Source organism: Martes martes (assembly GCF_963455335.1).
Source record: "Martes martes genome assembly, chromosome: 3".
Taxonomy (NCBI): domain Eukaryota; kingdom Metazoa; phylum Chordata; class Mammalia; order Carnivora; family Mustelidae; genus Martes; species Martes martes.
Window position 1 is genome coordinate 110,309,870 of NC_137890.1, and position 12,131 is coordinate 110,322,000.

Genomic DNA, 12,131 nt, shown 5'->3' on the forward strand with positions numbered 1-12,131 from the left:
ACGAAGCCTTAGGAGGTTGAAGGCAGCAAAGGCTTACAGAATGGAACACTGGGCAACTATCGTCAGCCACGAGGGTGGCTAGAATCATTGTGACAACCTCGATCAATGGTTCTCAACTGCCTGAGGGTGGGAGTTGGGACTGGGAATGCAGACAGATATCAGGATGATAAAACTAAAAGACATTTTGAAAAAGCAGAATTACTGTACTTCTTTTCACAATAAGAAAATGTCACTACATGAGATTTTTTTCCAGAAAGTGTCACTATGTGAAATCCCCTTGGGGGTGTGACACGCACTTCATTTGAAAAGTTGACATACCCTCATCTCCCATGTCCCTTCTAGTTTTAACCTTTTTTGGGTGACTTTATTTTATGGATAAGTAAACAAAGGCTAAGAGAGGTGGTATGGCTGATTGATGGCAGAGCTGTGAGCAGATCCTGACCCTTTCAAATTCCAGGATAGAATTCATCCCATTGGACCATGTATCTCTGATGGTTTCCATTTTACAAATGGAACAATTTAGGCCAGGAAGATAGAGCTGGAAAAGTTCACTAGTTGGACTCAGATACTCACTCCCTTCTTGGGCTGCGTTCTGTCAAGAGACTTCTGGGCTGATAAGACATTGCAGGAAACATGAATTTGTAAAAACAGGCAGGCCTTCTACCATAGTCAAGGGAGCATTACCATTGGGGCACATCTTATTTTAACCACATTATACTCCACATCACGACCATATACAACTGAAGGAATTCAAAAGGACAAAATCCCAAAGCAAGATTCATAAGCCATATTCTAAGACTTCCTATCTATCCACCTTCTGTCACATACACAAGTACAGACTTTTAAAATTAGGGTCTGTTTCCAGTTTCCTGTTGGTTCATTAATGTCTTGACCTTTTCTCATTCGTTATTTAATTAATTTATGTGTTTCCTTAAAGTCTTCCCCAAGTGCACATTTCTCATAAACCTTGAGGACTCCTGTTTAGGAAAATGAAAGAGCATTTTCTTCAATCATGTTTTCATAGTTACAACTTTGAGAACAACTTCTTGAGACATGTGTGGGATTAAAGCATAGGATGGATTCCCATGGGATCCATTCTTCAATGTGAAATCACCCAGTCAAACAAAGTGTATAGTAACTTACACAAGAAAGGTATTTTACGTTGCCATCGCTATACATGTCATGTTTTTCCATAAACTGGCTAGTCTTCATTAGGGTATGCCTTTACTTTTATTCTTGGGTCCATGTAACTGTACTATCATACTCCCTGTATTTATACTTAGTTACTGGTAAAATCAGTATTTTTCCCTCCAAAATTTGATTTAGTGTTCATTTCTTTGGATACCATTATATCTATTATTAGCTGTGTAACTTTGGGCAAATTTTTAACTTAGCCCTTTGTGCCTTTGCTGGTACATGGGGGATAGTAATTGTATCTACTGAGAGAACTGTTGTGATATCAAATGGAGTATCAGATACAAGCCTCAGCCTTGTACTGGGCACAGAGTAAGAGTTAAGTAAGTTGCTGTGCTTATGCTATGTTGATGCTTCCGTGAACCTTTATCTACAATGTGTATTTAAAATATATACTTAATTATTTTTCATGAATTTTTTTTTTGGTACACTGAAGTATTTATTTTACTTATTTTATTGCTTTCACTGATGACATTATATTTTAGAGCTGGAATACATATATTAATTTTTGTTACCCTAAGTTTGTTGGATATTAAATTTATATATAAATTGAGTTTATTTCTGAATCCTCTGTTTTGTTCATTGTTCTACTTTTGAATCTGTAAAGTACTCTTTTAAAAGTCATCACTTTATACATGTTCTGAATATGGTAGGACATGTTTCCCTTTGTTATTCCTTTGCTAGAAAATCCTTTGATATTCTGCATTTATTTATTTATTTTATATGAATTTTAGAAGTATGCTGTGAAGACATATAAAGTAGTATTTGGGCATCTTTATTGGAATCTTGTTAAATTCATAAGTTATCTTAAGAGATACTGTCATTTTTATTACGGTATTTATTATTTCCTGTCAGGAGCATACATGTCCACATTTATAGAAACTTCCTTGCTTTTCCATTATTTTTGGTCGTTTTCTTCAGAAAAGGACTAAGAGACAGAAGACTTCTGTTTTAAGTCATGTTCCTGGGAAACTGATTCCCCCAATCATATTCTCAGGAAAGTAACTTATTTATAAGAAACATGTGAAGATGGCTCTGTCCATCGAGAATCTTCCTCAGACCCATGCTACTTAAATGCAGCCAACATAAATCATTTTCCTCAGCTATACATTTGGGATGCTAAAACTTGTTTGAATGTGTACTACATTGCTATAAGGATTATCAAGTAATATATTCAAAATTCTTTGAAAATGTTCCAATATAAACAAGGGCATGGTATAATGAAACAATTGTAACAACATTTTTGCCTCCCAGACAATAAGATTCTAGAGGGCAGGAACCTATCTTCTTCTCTTGTTATTCACAATATGGTGCCAGTCCACGATAGGAACTCGGTAAATACCTCTATGTTAGGGGAAGAAGTAGGTAGTAATAACATCACAAACATAAAAGGAGGAAAGGCTTAAGGAATGGTATGGTCTAGAGAGAATGAGTTTATTCAATTTTACTGGCACAGTTCTTTCATTTCATATGTAATAATCTTTTAATTCAACATTGATCCATATATTTATAAGCTTTCCTTCTGTTGGGCTCCCCTATAGCGAAATTTTATACCTTTATATTAATGTGATAAAAGTGATTTGCATTCCTAGAAACTTTCTATTACATCCCTCCCCCCACCCCCCTTAGTGTAGCTGCTCTTCTGAAAATGAGACTGTAGCTGGGAGTGAAAAGAGAAATGGGAGAGGAGGGAAATGTTATATAATCATCCAACATTGACTCCAGAACTAAGGAGCAGGAATATGCCAAGATCACAATAATAACCATTGTCATGCCAGATACTAACCAGAAGTTTTCCACATACTGTTCTTAACCTCAAATTAAAGGTGAAACAGAAGGATTTCTATTTGCCAAAACTTAGTTCAGGTTTTCACTTTCCTTGAAACCTTTCTGGTTCCCCAATGTCTAAATCTAAAACTCCTTCTCCCACCGTGTCTGCAGTCGGGAAAGAAGAGCCCTGCTAAAAGGCTTTGGCTGTGCACAGAAAAAAAAAAATTTTTTTTTGTTTAGAATTATCATTTGTGGGAAATTATTAAGTGTGCAAACACATTCCACTGACTTGATATCTTAAGCATTTGCTTTTTTTTTTTTAAACCATCAAGGGCTAACAATGTGACCCTGTCAAGAGAACTGGTCAAAAGTAAAATATTTGCATTGCAGAACTTCTGGGTTTTTTGGTTCAATTGTAACACGGAGTCTGATGGATGCTTTATGTAACAGAATGGCTTTCAATTTTCTGAATTAAATATAATTAAAATAGCGTCAGAAACAAACTTTTAAGGTTCAGCATCATTAACGTCTTCTTTGGATCCAAAATGCATTAAAGTCTCACTCCATATACAAATTCTGAAGGGAAGTCCATGAATCATATAACAAAATCTGCTAGGTAGTTAAGAAAACACTTTCCCCAAAAGATTTGTGCTGAAATCCTCATTCTAACTCACTGAAGTGGGTAGGGCAGGTGGTTTTATTGTTGTATTTCCCCTTCCCATCTTCCCCTTTGTACTGTACGGATGGATTAACTGAGGGTAACGGAGAAAGCTAGGGGACCCAGTCCAAACCTGATCTTCTGACTTCAATTCCTATAAATCAGAGCTCGTCAATGTCGGTATTGTTGATATTTTGGGTTGGATAAGGCTTTGTTCTGAAGGGCTGTCCTGTGCATTATAGGATCGTTAGCATTCCTGACCTCTACCCACCACCTGTGAGCAGCACCCTACCCCCAGCAGCTGTAAGAATTAAGAGGTCTCTGGACATTGTCATATGTCCCTTAGAGGTGGAGGACAAAACTACTCATGACGGTCACTATAACCTTTCCAAAATGCTAGGTCACTTGTAAGTGATAACTCGTTCCATTCCCACAGAGGCCAGTTTGACTTCATATTACTCTGTCTTATGATACACGGTTGCTAGATGTGTCTTCAGACACCAGCTAGGTTGTCTCCAGTGAGAGAGCTATGGGGAGTACTCTAACATTTGTTAAGAGTTCTTTATTCAATGGGGATAGATTCACTCAGATTAAGGCAGGCATCTTGGACAGGCTTGGTTTTTTTCTCTGATCAGCCACAGATCATGATGCATATTAAGGAGCTTTGGTGGTCAATAGTGTTATTCACCAAATATTTCTGTTCTTCCCCCATTCTGGGCTCAACTCAGGATTGCATTTCCTGCTCCCCCTCCTCCCAGTTGCACAGTGCCTTGCAACAAGTTCTGGCCAATGCATTGAGTGGAACCTTATGTCACTTTTGGGATACAGCACTGAATTTGTTAATGGAGGATCTCCTAGTTTTCGCATCCATCTGGCATGGTAACTGGTAATGTTTGAGATGGTGGTTGCTTGGGTCTCTCTGCAAGCCTGGTCCATGAATGACCACAATGAGTAGAACATTACTGCCCACGTGTAATAAATATATAGCATGAGTAAGAAATCTTATGTTTCAAGCCATTGAGATTTTAAGACTGTTAGTTTAGCAGAACTCAGCTTATTTTGACTGATGTAAGAGCTGAAAGATGAGAAAAAACCTGAAAATAGATTTATGTTAAATCAAGGTCTCCTATATAAAATAGAAAACATAATATAAACCACTTAGAACTTCCTTAAGTCTTACAGTTCTCTATTTTTAGTCACTAACTCTCTTGTATTTGAAAAGAGTTTCAATGTAGATTTCTACATACCTGAATACGGTATGTAAATTGCATTGTTCTCTATGCCAAACTCATTCATTCATTCATTCAGATGATATTTATTGAACACTACATATATGACAACTATTATTTGGGATATCTTTAAAACAAGGATGATTTTGTGGGCTTCCATGTAGAATATACAATGGTATTGGAGGTAGGCTGACAAAGTTTTGAAATGTAGTTTCATAATTGGATGGATGTGTAATTTCAGGCAAGTGACCTAACCTCCCCATGCCTTGCTTTTCTCAGCAGTAAAATGGTAATCACAACAGTGAAGAGTAAGTGAGGCAATGCACAAAGTGCTTAGAACACTACCTGGCACATGCTAGGTGTTCAAGAAATTATAGTTCTGATGTTTCTAAGGAATGTTATAGTAAGTGATAAATCAAGCTCTGATATGGGACAAGCTACAAACATCCCAACACATGACTGCTTTATTCATCATTTCATCTTAAATGTCTAGCATGGTGCTTGGCCCAAAGAAGATATTTAAAGAAACCTTTACTGAATATGTATAAAAGCATATACGGAGGAGAAGACGGACTTCCCAGTTTGATTCCTAACCTTGTCTTTTTTTTTTTTTTTTAAGCTTTTAGTTATTTATTTGACAGAGAGAGAGATCACAAGTAGGCAGAGAGGGAGGCAGAGAGAGAGGGGGAAGCAGGCTCCCTGCAATCATGACCTGAGCCCAAGGCAGAGGCTTAACCCACTGAGCCACCCAGGCACCCCACTGACTCCTAACTTTGTCTTTATCTCCTGCTTATCTCACCCATGCTGCCCAGCTCCCAGAACCTGGAATAGTCATTGTGCTAAATCTGTCTACTCTTTTGTAAAATGAAAGGATGACACAAAAGAGCTAGAAACAATGTGTCTATAAACTAGAATCATAATCTACCACACTTTTCAGAAAAAGGATAATAAAAGCCTTATGACAATATAATTTGAAGATAATAAACATACTTGAAATTAATCAATAGTATGGAGACTTTACAAAGTTGTTCTATTACAGTTTTTACATTTCCAAAAGAAACTTAATGGAGATTGTTTCATCAAAAGGGCAGTAAAACTCACTGGCATTAACATCACCACACAGATGTGCTAGATTTCCCTAAGAGATCTGTGGAGAGAGAAAGTGAAGGAAGTTGGAGACAGAGAAATTAATGCACAAACCTGCAACTAAAAGAATAAATTCTGGAGGTCTAAAGCATAACACAGCGATTATAGCCAACAATCCTATATTATATACTTCAAAACTGCTACGAGACTAGATTTTAAATGGACTCATCACAGAAAAGAAATGATAATTATGTGACACGAGAGAGGTGTTAGCTAAAGCTAGAGTGGTAATCATATTACAATACATAAGTGTATCAAATTAACATGTTGGACACCTTAAACTTACACAATGTTATATATAAGTCATATCTTGATTAAAAAGAAAAAAAAAAGGCTAATGAGTGGTCCTGCATTTATATATTAAGCCTTTCTTGGTCTTCTAATACATTAAGGCTTATATGTGAAAGAGAAAAGTTTAACTCACAGGTGGTGCAATCAAAATGACGTAAGCCTTCAGAGTCTCAGTCTTTCTACCTATCAAGAGGGATGATAATACCTACTCCATAGGGCATATCATGAGCATTACAGTAAATAATGTGGTAAAAGACCAAGTAAGAAGCAAACTGCCAATAAATAGTGGCAATTGATAGCATAATAATTGTTATTATTGCAATTATTTGTAAGAAAAGCACTTCTTTGCAAGTGTTAATAGTACTGACAGTAAGTCCTCTGGCTGATATTACAGTGTATGTATATTGGCTTATGGTATGGGTTTTAGATATGCTAATGTAGCATCCAGAAGAGAAAACAGGTAAAGAAATGTATGCTTGCTAGGTAACCCTTCTGTGAAGTTGGATGGTAAGTTGAGGAAAAAAATAATGTTTAAACTTAGAGAAACGGTTCAGAAAACAAGAACACAGAAAGCCATTAGAAGAGTAGTACAAAGTACTACCTAGCTATGTGACCTTACTTACTTTCTCATTTCCTGAGAAAAATGGAGATAGTAATACTGAACAAGACTGTTATGAGAAGTTAGAATTAATATTTGTAAATCACTTAGAACATGCCTGGAATACAGTGAGTGCCATGTAAGTGTTTATTAAACCAAGACAATGATACAAATGGCTGAAAATATACAGAATGGCCTGTTAGGAAAACTTTAAAGATTGGCCATGTGGTCTTCTAGGAGCACAACCTAGAAAGCTACCAGGCTCATTTGTCCATACACAACTTGGACTCCTCTTATGTACAAGGTGAACTGCTGTAGCCATGAAGAAAGCTGACTCACATTTGGAATGACAGAGATGGACCAGAGGCTAAGGCAGAAGGAGCCCCAGGTGAGACTGGTGGACTGGAAAAGTCATAAATAATATGATATCCCTTCCTGTGGGCGTCAACAGTGTTCCCTAATTATTTCACAGCATCTTAGGTACCTATAACTGTACGTAAGTATCTGCCCAAGGCAGAGCTCCCTGAAGGTGGGTGCTGAGTCTTGTTCACTGTGGAATTCCCCTCTGACAGTGCTCGGTAAGTATACGCAGCAGTCAAGCCAAAACTGAGTAATAAGATTAGACCTATAACTACTGAGCACTCAGTACTTGAGCTTCTGAGGCTCCACACCCCAATTTTAACCATCCACACTGCTCTAAATAGCTCAGTATTAATGTGTGGGAAGGTAGACTATGATCCCAAGAACATGGCCCTGTGTAAAATCTTAGTCTTTTCTGTAGTGATGGCTTAAAACTACTCAAGAGTAAAACCGGCTGAGAAGCCTTTTGCTTAGGGACTTCCTCCTGTCACACTTCTCAGTCCATCCACAAACACCTCAATGCTGCCACAAACAAGATTTACCAGCTTTGCCAATGAATTTTTCTTCCTTCTTTCTGTAGCTATCCATCTTCCAAATTCCTTTCTGTGCTTTCCTTAAGATTATCTCTGTCATACGATCCCTCTCACTAACCTCTCAGCCACCACTTCAAGAATCACACTTGGATTACCACTGTAGTGTCTTACTGTGAATCTGCCTACATACCAGTGAAAGATAAGGCTTCCTAAAATACAAGTTTCATCACATTTCTTTACTGTTCACGATCTAGGTTCCTTATTTCTTACTTTTACCTAATCTACTTTGGTTATCAAGAACCTCCATACTTTGGTCCTATTCTACCACATTTCCTACCAAAGCTTCCAATATCATTTTGTGAGATTAGCATTACTCTGATACCAAAAGCAGAGAAGGACACAACACACACACACACACACACACACACACACACACACACACACTATAGGCCAATATTCCTGATGAACATAGCTGCAAAAACCCTCAACAGAATATTAGCAAACTGAATTCAACAAGACATTAAAAGGATCACACATCATGATCAAGTGGGATCTGTAAACCACTCAATGTAATTCACCATATTAACAAAATGAAAAATAAAAATCATATGATCACTTAAATAAATGTAAAAAAGTCTCTGACAAAATTCAATATTCATTTATTGGAAACTCTTAACAAAGAGGGTATAGAGGAAATGTACCTCAACATCATAGAAGCCATTTATGGCAAACCCACATCTAACATCATACTCAACAGTGAAAAGCTAAAAAGTGGAAAGCTTTTCCTCTAAGATAAGAATTAAGGGCACCTGGCTGGCTCAGTCAATAGAAAGTGTGACTCTCGATCTCAGGGTTGTGAATTCGAGACCCATGTTAGGTGTGGAAATTGCTTAAAAATAAGATTTTGTTTTGTTTTGTTTTAAAGAATTTGCCTAAGATCAGAATCAAGACAAGGATGCCCACTCTAGCCACTTTATTCAACACAGTACTAGAAGTCCTAGCCATAGCAATTAGGTAAGAAAAAGAAATAAAAGTCATACAAATTGGATAAGAAGAAGCAAAATTGTCTCTATTTGCACATAATATGACACTATACATAGAAAACTCTAAAGAGTCCACGAAAAACTGTTAGAAATAATAAATGAATTCAGTAAAGATGAAGAATACAAAATTGATGTACAAAAATCTGTTTCATTTTTATATACTAATAACAAACTATTGGAAAGAGAATTTAAGAAAACAATTCCATTTACAATCACATCAAAAAGAATAAAATACCTAGGAATAAATTTAATCAAGAAGGTGAAAGACCTATAAACTGAAAACTACAAGACTTTGGTGAAGAAATGGAAGAAGACACAAATAAATGGAAAGATATTCTATGCTCATAGATTGGAAGAATTAACATTGTTAAAATGTCCATACTACCCAAAGCAATCTACATAGTCAATTCAATTTTTATCAAAATTCCAATGACATTTTTCATAGACCTAGATAGAGCAAATAATTCTAAAATGCATATGGAACCACAAAAGAACACGATACCCAAAATAATCTTCAGAAAGAACAACGATGCTAGAGGTATCATGCTCCCTGGTATCAAACTACACTACAAAGTGACAGTAATCAAAATAGTATAGTATAGGCATTAAAACAGACACCAAGATCCACAGAACAAAGACTCCAGAAATAAACCCACACACGTATTGTCAATTAATTTACAACAAAGGAGGCAAGAGTATACAAAGGAGAAAAAGTAGACTCTTCAACAAATGGTGTTGGGAAAACTGGACAGCTATCTGCACAAGAATAAAACTGGAGCACTATCTTGTAACATCATACATAATAATCAACTCAATATGCATTAAAGACTCAAATGGGAGACCTGAAGCTACAAAACTCCTAGATGAAAACATGGGCAGTAAGGTCCTTGATGTCAGCCTTAGCAATTCTTTTTCGGATCTGACTCAAGGGGCAAGGGAAGCAAAAGCAAAAATGAGCAGATGGGACTACATCAAACTAAAAAGCTTCTTCTGCACAGCTAAGAGAAGCATCAACAAAATGGAAAGGCAACTAGTGAATGTGAGAGGGTATTTGTAAGTCATATATCCAATAAGGGGCTAACACTGAAAATATATAATGAACTTGTACACCTTAATGACAGAAAAAAATCAAACAATCTAATTTAAAAATGGCAGAGGATCTGAATGGACATTTTCCCAAAGAAGACATACAGATGACTAATAGGCACATGAAAAAGATGCTCAACATCACTAAGCACCAGGGTAATGCAAATCAAAAAGCACAATGAATTATCACCTTGTACCTGCTAGAATGGCAATTATCCGAAAGACAAGAAATAACAAATGTTGGCGAGGATGTACAGAAAGGAAGCACGCATGTACTGTTGGTGGGAATGTAAGTTGGTGCAGCTACTACAGAAAACAGTATGGAAGTTCCTCAAAAATCTAAAAATAGGACCAATATAGTATCCAGCAATTCCACTTCTGAGTATTTATCCAAAGAAAACAAAAATACTAATTTGAAAAGATATATGTGCCCCTGTGTTCACTGTAGCATTATGTATAATAACCAAGATATGAAAGTAACCTAAATGTCCAATGTCGGATGATAAAGAAGATAAAGACGACTTGTGAACACACACACACACACACACACACACACACACACACACACAGGAATACTACTAAGCCATAAAAAATGAAATCTTGACATCTGCAACATGGTAGACTTTGAAGGCATTATGCTAAGCAAAATAAGTTAGATAGAGAAAGACACATACTGTATGATTTCACTTACATGTGGAATCTAGCAAAACAAAACAAAACAAAACAAAACACAAAACCCCAGACTCATAGATACAGTTTGGCAGTTGCCAGAGGGGAAGAGGGTTGGGGGTGAGTGATATGGATGAAGGGGATTAAGAGATACAAACTTGCAGTTACAAAATAAGTAAGCCATGGGGATGTAATATACAACATGGGATACAGTCAATGATATTGTATTGGCTTTGGAAGGTGACAGAGGGTGACTAGATTTATAGTAGTAACTGTTCCCTCTATGTATCCAAATGTCAAATCACTATTGTAATAATATAATATTTTAAGTAATATAACATTGTATGTCAACTATTCCTCAATTAAAATAATATGAACACTTAAGTGCTTATGAAAGGGGTCAGGATGCTCATCTTACTGACCCAAACATGCCCACTGAGGATGAGGGCAAAGGCAATGGCTCTGACGAGGCTCCGTGTGGAATTAAGGATGAGAAGACCTGCTGCCATCAGCTTCAGATTTCTGTTTCTGCAACTCAGTAAAAAAAGCCATGGGCCAGTGACAACTAGATGCAGACTGTGGGCTACTCCACATTACAAGTCTGATGCCCAAATGCTTTACACAGTCCACCTAACAGATGGTAATGTATTTCAGCCATTACCAGTGCAAGCAAGATTCAAACCAGTGACCCCAGGGGTGAAAGGTTGTATATCCAATTACAAATTCCCACTTTCCTTAAGTGTTAAGATGCCTAAAGCAATATATTTTATTTACATCAAGTTACATTGTATAAACTATATTTGATAAAAGAGATGACTTCACGTTCTCAACTTAAATCAAAGAATGCTTACTTAAGTATTTTTTTAATTGAATCACACTTTAATGCCATCGTATAATCTTTTGGTTAACAGTGCTCATCTTGATTATTCTAACAAAGGGAAACATGGAAATTAATACTTAAGTTGTAGAGCTTATGCCATCTATAAAATTACACATTAGAAAATTCCAAAGAGATACCTGGGACATCCGTGAAGGTTTCTCCAAGGACAGACACATGGAAATTGAGTCCTAAATCCTTAAGGTGCATCAGTACCTTAAAAAAGCTCTCCGGATCTTTATCATGCTCCCTGGAAATAAACACACAAAATATAACTTGTGAAACCTTAGGGTATTTGTTAGAAACAATATTTTCACTTTTCACAGTATCAACTCCTTTTGTGGTCTATTGCTAGTTAAGGGAACCTCTGGCATCCAAGCGGAGATTTCCCCCTATAATCTTAAATTGCAGCATCAGCATTGAGTGATTTCATGAATGTAACTTCTCTCTCATGAATCAAAACCCAGTTCTATTGAAATCTTAAGGCTCAGCAGCCTTTTATTAAAGGAGGAATCTATCTTGTTTTTCACATTTTTTTTTGGTTAGACTATAGAAAGTCTAGTGTATTTCCCTTTCTCCTAAAATGTTTAATTTTCCACTTAACACAGGTTTTTTTTTTTAACAAAAGAAAAGATCAGTCTTCAAAGGACGATTCTCTACTGATCATGAGAATGTAC

At 36.6% G+C, this 12,131-nt stretch overlaps 1 protein-coding gene across 3 annotated transcripts in view; it reads right to left on the reverse strand.

The window, feature by feature from the left end:
- Positions 1–12,131, reverse strand: part of GTDC1 (glycosyltransferase like domain containing 1) — a 391,982-nt gene that overhangs the window by 16,076 nt on the left and 363,775 nt on the right. For all 3 annotated transcript variants that reach the window (XM_080798916.1, XM_080798915.1, XM_080798914.1), the window contains one exon: positions 11,595–11,704. In XM_080798916.1, the coding sequence (XP_080655042.1) occupies positions 11,595–11,704 (110 nt within the window). The remainder of the gene's footprint in view (positions 1–11,594; positions 11,705–12,131) is intronic.